The 10,860-nt window shown below is 45.8% G+C and overlaps 1 protein-coding gene across 1 annotated transcript in view; it reads left to right on the top strand.

Moving 5' to 3' along the window:
- Positions 1-529: 529 nt before the first annotated feature.
- The window catches only part of LOC122061660 (probable amidase At4g34880), a 24,625-nt gene continuing 14,294 nt past the window's right edge, over positions 530-10,860 (top strand). The window contains exon 1 of the mRNA XM_042625074.1: positions 530-1,327. Coding sequence (XP_042481008.1) covers positions 530-1,327 — 798 coding nt within the window. The remainder of the gene's footprint in view (positions 1,328-10,860) is intronic.

The raw sequence follows: 10,860 nt of genomic DNA on the forward strand, positions 1-10,860 counted from the left end.
CTGAAGCAGCTTTGAATGGCAGGCAGAAAATACTACTATCCCAAACCAGTACCTTGAGCATATTTTGGCTCAGACCCAACAAACTCATGGTACTCTATCCCATCATGATCATCTTCTTCATTCTCTTCGAAGAGAAATTGATCAGGTCCATATTGAACTTGCAGGAATTACTTCTAGTGTTGCTGATACTACTACAGCTTTTGCCCTTATTGGCCAGAAAGAAAAGCACCTCCAGTACCTTGAAGCTCAACTTCATCAAATGCAACAACAACAACCCCGTGCTCCTTCTTTTGCCTCTTCTCGGCAGCAACAACCACTTCTGATAATAGTTCCCAGCTTTGTTCCACAAGATCCTTTTGCTCTATATACCTCTCCTGCACCACCTACTGTTTCTTCTTCATGAACTTTTCCTACTGAAGAATTGAAAGAACTTCAACGACAACAATGTGCTCTTCCCAAAAGAACATGAGTAGTCAGAGGACGTGCTCGCAGTAGAATACCATCAGCCTAGACATCCACTGCAGCACTTATGGATCTTAGTGACTATGAGGATGAATTTGCAGATGCCATACCAGTACCACCTCCATTTACCGCTTATCCTATGCCAATCTCCTACCCTGCACCTCCTCCTCCTGACCCCCTTAGGACAACTACACTAGTTCCTCCATCCCCTACCCCTGTGTCTACTACACCTTTGAAATCCATCCATACCATCATATCCCCTCCAGAAAACACTCTCTCTACGTTCCTTACAAACCTTACTATCCCCGACCCTCTTCCTTCTTTCATGAATGAAGGACCACAACCTGCTGCACCTCATGTTTCTGAAATGGATGATGACCTTAAAATACAAAATCTGGAACAAATACCTAGACGGCCCCCTATCCCACCTTCTCCTTTTACCCCATATCAAAACCAGGACCCTAAGCAATTTTTTACCCTGGATGATATTCCTGTTTCTAAATGGGCGTCTCAAATTGCTGATTTTCATGCATGGATAAATGCAGAACTACTTCATGAAGGAGCTTCAACAGTCACTGTCTTGTCCAAATTTGTTGCAAGACTCCAAGGAAAACTCAGGGAATGGTATTTAGCTCTTGGTTCTTACAGACAACTGCAAATTGTACAGCTGACTGAAAGCCAGTTTATTACCACTCTCTATCAAGAGTTTCTTGGTCCTGTTTCAAATGACTTCTCAAAGGCCCGAGATGAATTTCTCCAGATGAAGTGTTGTTCTCTTCTTCGTCCAGATCTTGATAGACATTTCTCCAGAATGACCGACCGATTTCATAAAATTGGTGGTATTGATGATGAAAACTTAAAGCAAGTATTTTTAAACTCTTTGCCAGAGCCTCTTGGCGCAGATACATAGTAGTTTTTGAAGAACCAGAATATTCCGTTAGCCTCATGTACTATTGGTTCTTTATATAGCTATGCTCTCACTGCCCTTGATAAGCTTTGCAACATCAAGAAAGTCTGGAAAGATTTACAAGATCATTCTGATAAAGTCTCCTGTGCTTGTGATACTTCTTATCTCAAAATCAAATGCAAAGGTGACAAATCTTTTGACTGTGCTACCAAAAAAACTTCTCATCACCGAAGGTTTCCCCCTTTCTCTCCGAAATGGAAGCCCTAACTCAAAAAGAAGTTTTCTTTCATTCTCCAAAGAAAAAATGGAGATTTCTTAGGAGAAAGCAACATAGAGGAAAAAACTTGGACATTTTGCCAATAATTGTCCCCTGTCTCGGAAGAAAGATAAGGTCATGCACATGCTATCCTCTTTTCACCATGAAGATCTCCAAGATGCTAACCTCGAATTCTTATATTCCCTTGATGAAGCCCCTATAGATCTTTTTTTATTTGCAATTGACTTCCCTGATACAGACTCAGACCTAGAGTCTTCTCTCTCCGAGTCCGAGGAATCTGATCCCCTCTACCAAGTGAAACCTTTCCTTTCTCCTACCTAAACCAATGTCCAATCCCCTCTCCTACAAAGCCTACCAGTTTCCCTCCCTCATGTCTCCGTCCAAATACTTCCTGAACCATATGCTAAATCCATAAACCTTATTGCTTTCTTTGACACAGGAGCTATTATAACAATCTTGAATCCAAAGGTTCTCCCTAAACCTTTTTGGAAACCTCAAAATCCACCCTTACCATTTCTTACAGCAAATGGTGAAATCTTCCATATCACCCTCGTGTCTCGCCAACCCATAAAAATCCAACTTCTCCCTACCTTGTCTATTACCCATACAGTCCTAGGAACCCATTTTCCCAAAACAGACCTCATTATGGGCTTTGATGTCCTTAGCCACCTTCCTTTCTGATGGACTCCCCAAGGTTTTGTCTATAAGCAACAGCTTCTTCCTTGGTCCCCTATTTCTAACCTCTTTTTTGCAGGTCCCTCTCTGTTTGAAGAAATTAAAGCACATATCTTCAACACCTCTTGTGCAGAATCTCACTCGGATTTTCTTATTAAGTGTTCTAAACCTTTTTGGCAGAACCCTGATTTCTTCATCACACTTCCTTTTAAGAAAAATGAAGATATCAATCCGACAAAATCCAGTCATTTATGTAATACCCTACTTCTTAAACCCGGTCTGATTACACGATTGACTCGGTTTAACTATGCAGGACCTGAACTGGAGAGAGTTAGAGCGGGCTCCTTATGGACTATGATCGCAAAGGTGACCTTAAACACCGGTTGGCCTGAGAAGTCCGAGCCAGTGCCAGAAAAGACGGGAGTGCCCAAGCCGTGTACATGCACCTACCATAAGGCCATGTACAGATAAAGCAGGTATTGTAGCTGCATATTAAGGAATATACGTATACTACATCGTATGCCGGGGGTGGGGTTCGCGCCGAGGCCCGAACTCTGTCAAAATCCCAAGCTTAGGCCCTCAGGTGGGCGGACAGGTGGGCGCACCCACCCACCTGAGTGACCCATCCATGTGAACTATTCAGTTATTTAGGAAGTATACATATAGCATTTATGATTTTCTTTTCTTTTCATTTATGACACTCGTACATTGGTGAGGACAGTTAAGAGGAGAGAGAAAAGAATGGGAAGAAGAAGAGAAGAGAAAGAAGAGGAAGAAGAGAAGGATTTCAGTGGCGCCGAAGCTTGATCTTTCCATTTCGGCGCCGGAAGAGTGATCTTCAACACTAGATCCACATTTAGAGGTAAGCAAAGTTGGGTTCCTTAAACATTCACCATACCCAAGCATAAACCCTTGATTCGAGTAGGGTTTCTTGAGATCTTGTAAATCCCCTTTGAAATGAAGAATCTAAGGTTTAATAGATGATTTATGTGTTGATCTTGAAGGATTTGAAGAGGTATTGACGGGGTTGGAGAAGCATTATGGGTTTGAAGTGATTTGAGGGTTTGAAGGTGTTCTTGAGCAAAGAAGGTAAGATGGTTTCCCATCACTTGAATCTAACCTAGATCTAGGTTAGAACCATCCCATAAGACATTGAAAGTGTGAAGAATGGGTTGGGAAAAGCACCATTTGAATCCCCAAAGAATGGAGGAAGTTGGGAAGAAACAGCAGTTTTCCCGCCAAGACCGGTGGGTAGGACCGGTGGGCCATCTGGCCCGCCTGTGAGCACCCACCTGAGAGGTCAAGGCCTTCAGGCACAACCGGCGGGCCAGACCGGTGGGCTAACCGGTGGGCCACCCTACCTGCCAGTCTTAGCAGGGCCCCCTGGCCCAACCGATGGGCCAGACCGATGGGCCAACCGGTGGGCCAACCTTCCCGCCGATCCAAACCGGTGGGCCGGACAGGTGGGCTGTCTGACCCACCTGTGAGGCCCCGAATGTGATTCTTACGTCTGATTGGACCCAAATCAGACGTGCGACCTTTTTTTAACCTTCTAAACATGATTTTGTCATCGGATCTCGTTAATTTTGATTCCAAAATGGTGAAGTACTAACCTTATTCAATCATGTTAGGTTCACCGAATCCTACGCTTCTCGCACCGGATCTCACCCGTACCGAACGGGAATCCTTGTACACTACAGGTAAGTGGGGAGAGGACGTTTGGCCTTGTTTCAAGGCATTGTTTGGAATTCATTTACTTGTATCTAGTCTAGTCATGCCATCATGATTATGCTATATAGATTAGTCATCCTCACATTGTGATGCATGTGTGCTATGTTTACTTTCTAAATGCCAAGTGATGAGATGCTTATGTGATTGAATGTTGACATCATTGTGCATGATGCATTGATAGACTAGATGCCATAGTCGGCTTAGAAATGAGTGCATTGGTGGCCCGTGGTATGGGATGCGGTGGCACTATGCAATCATACTATTGTCATATAGGAGCATGCGGTTTAGGATCTTCACCATCCCGTGCTACGACCCTTCCCAACAGGGGTTAAGGTGTTGGGTTACCATTTGGGGGGAAGCAGTGGTCGCGGTTATCCGGTCACTGTGGCGGTTAGACATAACGCCCGGTGGGTCATTAGGATAGTCGGCAACCCCGGTGGTATATTCAAGAGGGCCAATCGTACTGCTTTTAAATTGCTGGAGTCAACACCTATAATTTCAGTCATTTACATTTCTGTTGAGAGCCGGTGGTCGGCATGTTTTTACTTTTTCGAGTACTCACGGTGGGCCTTCTCCGACAGCCCTATGGGCGTATCACGGGATGGAGTTCGCGGCTCGTACCCGGAGTATACGTGCACTGTGGTTGTAGTAGCACTAAACCAAAGACTTAGTAATGTTGATTAGGTGGATGTGATTTAAAATGTATTGCATGGCATGTAGTGCATATGATTGTGTTTTGATGTGTGGACTGCTGTGTGGTCCATCTTGCCACTTACTGAGCTAGTGAGCTCATCCCACGGGTACCGCCCTTTTTAGATGATTTTCCAAGTCATACATCTGAGGAGCACGGGGTGGGTCCCACAGTCGAGTTCCCTAAAGAGGACTGGTGGGCCCCTGAGGAGTTAGAGCATGGCACTGACTACTCGTGCAAGAGTTATGCTGCGGGACCATAGTTCTGATGCCGGGCTGAGCTCCACTTTTGAGGCTGAGCTCTACCATGTGATGCCGAGCTGGGCTCAACCCTTGATGCTGAGCTGAGCTCTAGCCTTTGATGTTGAGCCGAGCTGTGTATTCTGATTATTTTGATGGTTTCCTTTATGTACTTGATATGTGAATTGTACTTATATTGTGTAAATATCATGCCCTCGGGCCCACATGTATATAACTATTGTATCACGATTCCGGTATCAAGTATTATGGGAACATTCACAGGTAAACCTAGTCTTCCGCTGATCTGATGAGCTTATATTAGTTGTGTGTATGCTATGGTGGAATACAGTATCAAATGATCCTGGCAGGTTTAGGTTAACCGGTGTTAACCCGGTCACTAGCCCGGTTCAGTGTGAACGGGGTGTGACAAACGGTGGTATCAGAGCGTGATGCTCTGCTCCACTCACAACATACCATTAGAATCCCGTAGACTCTATAATAGGGAAATGGGGTTGGGTTAATGTAAAAGCTTAAAGAGTAAAAGCCAAAGAATGAAGTATTAAAAAAGGTTGCATTTAGATGTTGCATTCATGGCATGCGTGAGTGTAGATAAAAAGTAATAAGTTGATGTTATAACCTATAGAGTACTAGTTTGACAAAATTTTGGCAGCATAACGGCGTAAAATGGGATTTCCAAAAATTTACACACAAACACCTGATAAACAACAGATAATATGATATAACAATGATCAAAAGTAGCAAAATACACCACAACTAAACTACACAAGTGTTCAACATATGATTTCACCACAAAAATCGCTATCAAAATATATTATTCCACAAATGAATCCAGTTACAATGCAAATACAAGGAATAAGAAGAAATGAAATATACAACAAGGTCCACAAAAAAAAAAGGAAAATAGATAAAAGCTGGTGTGGGCGAGCTAAGCCCTCACTAATCATCGTCGCCGTCATCAATGATCACCACGTTCGTCGGAGGCCTAAAGTTAACGTCGAGGCGGTGGTCGTAGTAGTCAAACCTCGCGTTCACTAGCCATACCACCCTCCGTAGTCGGCCAAAATCTGCTGACATGGCGTTGGCCATGGTGCTCAAGTCCTGGCCCAGTTGGAGAAAGGAGTTCTCCAAAGTAGCCTACCTCTCCAGGATGTGTTCCTCCCTGGAGGCACTCTCGTCCAGCCTTCTCAGTAGCTGAACTTGGCCATCCTGCAAGGCCCACATGGTGGACATCATGCCCTCGAAGTCGTATGCACCACTCCCAGGTGGAGGGGCTCTATGCGGTGAGGCTGCAGCTCTAGAGGAACTAGGATCGGGGCCTCTCGACTCTTGAGGCGCCTCCTCAGGGATGTCATCACCCACCAGATCATCCTCCTCGTCCTGAGGAACATAGTCCTCATCCTCCCCGCTGGACTCCTCCATGTGGACATCCTCCATAGGGGCAGCCCTCCTACCCCTACCTCTCTGAGCTCCTGCTCTCGGAGGTGTACCCATGAGGGTATGGAGACCCATCCTCAGGAGGTTACCCCTGTCAAACCTATCAGCCGGAGTCTTCCCCTCCTCGCCGCTCAGGTCCACCCTGAAGAATTCGAAGATCCTAGTGAGGATCCTTCCCATAGGGGAATCCTCCATCCTTAGGGTGGGAAGTGTGGTGCTCCATCGTCTTGAGAATGATGTACGGAAGGCATAAGTGCTCGACACCTCCCTCTACGGCCGTGTAGATGTAGAACGCGATGAAGGCCACCATGAAACCCACCTAGTTCCGATGACCTCCTCTGGGGAACAGGTTGAACTGGACCAAACGGGCAAATAAGTGAACCTCGGGGTAGAAGGACGTCTCGGACTCGAACGGGTGCCGCTGCCGCAGATGGTCTCGTAGATGAAGTCCGGCATCTCCAAGCTCATGAATGGTCCCAGAGGCTTGCTCTTGGGAGGACTGTAGTATCGGTGCCCAGCTGCCGATATGCCCAAGATGCTGGCAAGGTATCCACAGTCAGCTAGATGTCGACCCCCTTCACCAAGCTGACTATGGTGAACTCCCCGTACGGATAAGACACCTCCAAGTTGCAGTAGAACCGGCGTACTAGCTGCTCGTAGCATGGATGGTCTACGTGGAGGATAGACTCCCAGCCCAGTGCTGAGAACCTCTCCTAAAGCCGAGCCTTATAGAAGTCGTCGACTACCACGGTCTTCTCCATCATCACTGACCTCTTCAGGAAAATTGACCAGTTGGCTGCTGCCTCTGCACTATGGAAGAGCTCCTCATCATAGTCTGTAGGGTCAGACCGGGCAGGTCTGGGTTTCCCTGTGTGGGGGATGAAGAGCTGGTTTTCGCACTCTTCTGCTTAGAAGCGGTAGTCTTACGTCGAACGCCAGGGGAAGAGGGTCCCTTGCCGGTGCAAGATGACATCCTAGCAAGAAGAAAAGAAAGTGGGGTGATTAAAGAAAGGAAAATGACAACAGTAAAAGGGAAGCCCAAAACCCAAATTCTTGCAAAATGGAAAAGGCAACAAGCTAGAAATGATAGGGAGCCTATGGACATGATGCACGGTAAGTGACAAAGCGGAGACATGATAAAACAGCAAAACGACAGTAAAGAGCATATGTAACATGAGAGGATTCGATTCCAATGCACAGATTCATTCACAATGGAGAAAAACTTGAAATCATAGGTCTAAGATGGGAATGCCATGGTAGCGGGATCATAAATGTACAAAAACATACCCTAATAGACTATGGAGGTCCACAAATACCAAGTATGAGATGAAAATCAAGGAAACCCAATACAAAAGAGGGGTTTTTCATGGGGAGACATGGGGATTCCAAGAAAAAGAGACATTTCACGAATTCTACAGCATGTTAAGCACAAATCAAGTGTAATGCATCACAAATGAACCATTAATTGGAGAAAAAGAGCGAGAATTGAAGAAATCCCCAAATTGGGAAAACTAGGGCACGATTTGGGGTTTCTTCTCCAAATGAGGAGATAAAATCCTAATAAATTAGAAATGACCACAAGAGAAACATCACAATCACATGGAAATGCTATTCTATGGAAAGAAATATGGAAAGAAAGCCTAGATTAAAGTCTACACATGGATTTACCCCCAATTGAAAATTCTGAGGAAAAAAGAGAAGAACTTACTTGGAAGTGGGAGACGTGAATCTTCTCAAATGAGCCGGGTTGATGAGTGGAACCGCGAGTGTAAGCGCCGAGGAGACCACCAAGATCGCCCAAGGAAGAGAGGGAGAGAGAGAAAGAGGAAAGCAAGGAAGAAAGACAGAACAGGGCCTGTAGGGCCCTGTTCGCGATTTTACTCGGCCAGGACCGACGGGCCCCCCTGCCCGTCGGTGTCACCCGTCAGTTTGGGGTTTTGGGACCGGCGGGCCCCTACCCGCCGGTGCAGCCCACTGGTTGTGTAAACTTGGGAAATTTGGAAATTTTTTTTTATATTATTAACATGTTTATATTGATTATTATTATTATTATTATTCCTATGTTAATGTGTTATGGTCAAGTGGGACCATTGACATATCTGTTGGGGCATTGGCCCTGTATCTTGGAATTAAGTTGCGGTTAATTGCAGACTATCATACACTACAATACCTTATGTGATGGCATACAATTGGGTGCCGAAATCAATTCTACGGTGTTTAACCAATATGGTGTGATATGTTCCAAGTACAGGGATACGATGGTATGTACTAGATCCGGTAGCAATGCCCGAGGTACCTCACAGGGTCCTCGTCCGGTCGGTCGACCACTGAATCCCAGGAGGTCCCGCTCTGTGGGGCAAACCTCACCTCCACTACCTCCAGAGACCCTTGGTCAGGGTAGGGTATATGGGGACCCACCTATGACTATACTCCCGGACCCTCCACCGGTCATTACTCCGGGAGATGTTACTACTATAATTCAGCAGTCACAACAGGCTTTTCAGCAACAAATGCTTCAGCAATAGCAAGCATTTATGACTGCTATTCAGCAACAACTGGATTTTTCTCAATCGGATCATCCTCCCTAGGTACTCACTCCACAGGACCCGCCTGTAGGGTCGCGAACGGGACCACAAGTGGGGGGTACACCTCCAATTCCACCATTTGGTATTCCTCAGTATGGGGTGCCTCCCCCATATTCTTACTATCCGGCTTATGCTCCTAACTTCCCACCAACAAATAATACGTCAAAGGTAGTGGAGTCATTCAAGAGGAACTTACCACCTATGTTCTCCAAGGTGGGGAGTGATCCTCTCGAACCAAACCAATGGATCCAAGAACTAGAGAAAATATTTGAGGTGCTTGAGTGCACAGACGCACAGAAACTCATTTGTGCTGGGTTGCAACTCAAGAAGGAGGCAAATTCTTGGTGGCAAGCCTCCAAGCCCATATTGCTGGGTGCCCATCCAGAACCCACTTGGGAACAGTTCAAGGAGTTGTTCTTGGATAACCATTATCCGCCCAGCTTCAAAGACCGCAAGGAGACTGAGTTTATGGCTTTAACTCAAGGAGGTGAGACTGTCCTTGAGTACCAACAACAATGAGAGTTTGTTCCATTTTTCCCCAAGGCATATGAGGACAGCTGAAGAGAAGGCCGCAAGATTCCTAAAAGGCCTAAAAGCATCCATTGGGTCTGTACTTGAGATCTTGGATTTGACTGACTATGGCCAGATTGTGCAGAAGGCCAAGACCATGGAGGATAAGCAAAGGGGAGAACAGTCTCTCACCCCTAGACTGTGGAAGAGAACAAACCCATTTCCGGATATGGGGAACTCCTCTAAGGCATACCGCAGATCGTACAGTTCTGGGCCTATGTACAGGCAGCCCTATAGGCCATCTGGCTACCCTCCTAGACCAGCTGGTGGTTCGGGCTCCATAGCTTTTCGCCCGAACACTAGTGCGGCACCTACAGCTCTAGGGCCACCTCGACCTCCATCTACAATGAGTCAAGTGCAGAGGGGCCCCGCCCCAGTTCTGACATCTCAGATTCGTTGCTTCAACTGCCATTCATATGGGCATTATACAAAAGACTGCAGGGTCAGACCAGCCTTGCCCTCTAGTCAACCCTCGGCATTCCGACCTCCCTTAACTTGGGGAAGTCAACCGCAGGGAAGGATGTATGCTCTATCAGCTGAGGAAGCTGAGGCCAGTACAGAAGTAGTAGCAGGTACATTTTAAACTAAGAAATTCATTATGATTAATATTGATGACCTGCTGAAATTATATGCATTGTTACACTAGGTATCCTCCCATATCAGGCATACCAGCCTATGTTTTATTCGATTCAGGAGCTACTCATTCTTTCGCATCTAAGAGATTTGCAGAGGAACTTGGAATGCCACCCAGGATCCTAGATCACGGAATGATTGTTAGTATGCTTACTAGTAAAGTTACACAGTTGAAGGAAGTATATGGGTCATGCCCAGTGGAAATTAGTGGAAAGAATTTTGAGGCACAACTCATTAGGTTCAATATGCAGAATTTTGATGTTATACTGGGTATGGATTGGTTGTCGGCTCATCGAGCTAATGTGATGTGTGCTGAAAAGCTGATTAGGGTGACAGATGACGAAGGGAAAGAATCGATATACCGAGCAGATAAAATGAAACGGGTGAGGAAGGTCCTTGTCTCTGCTCTTCAAGCGGTAAAATTGCTAGAAAATAGATGTCAAGGTTACTTAGCATCGGTACTTGATGTTGATGCAAGGATTACACCTCTAAAAGAGGTAAAGGTGGTGAAAGAGTTTCCCGACGTTTTCCCAGATGATCTGATGCATTTACCACCTGATAGAGAGTTGGAGTTTGCCATAGATTTGACTCCTGGAGCAGCTCCAGTATCTAAGGCTCCATACAGGATGGCACCA

The sequence above is a fragment of the Macadamia integrifolia genome, chromosome 14 (assembly GCF_013358625.1).
Source record: "Macadamia integrifolia cultivar HAES 741 chromosome 14, SCU_Mint_v3, whole genome shotgun sequence".
In the NCBI taxonomy this organism is placed as follows: Eukaryota; Viridiplantae; Streptophyta; class Magnoliopsida; order Proteales; family Proteaceae; genus Macadamia; species Macadamia integrifolia.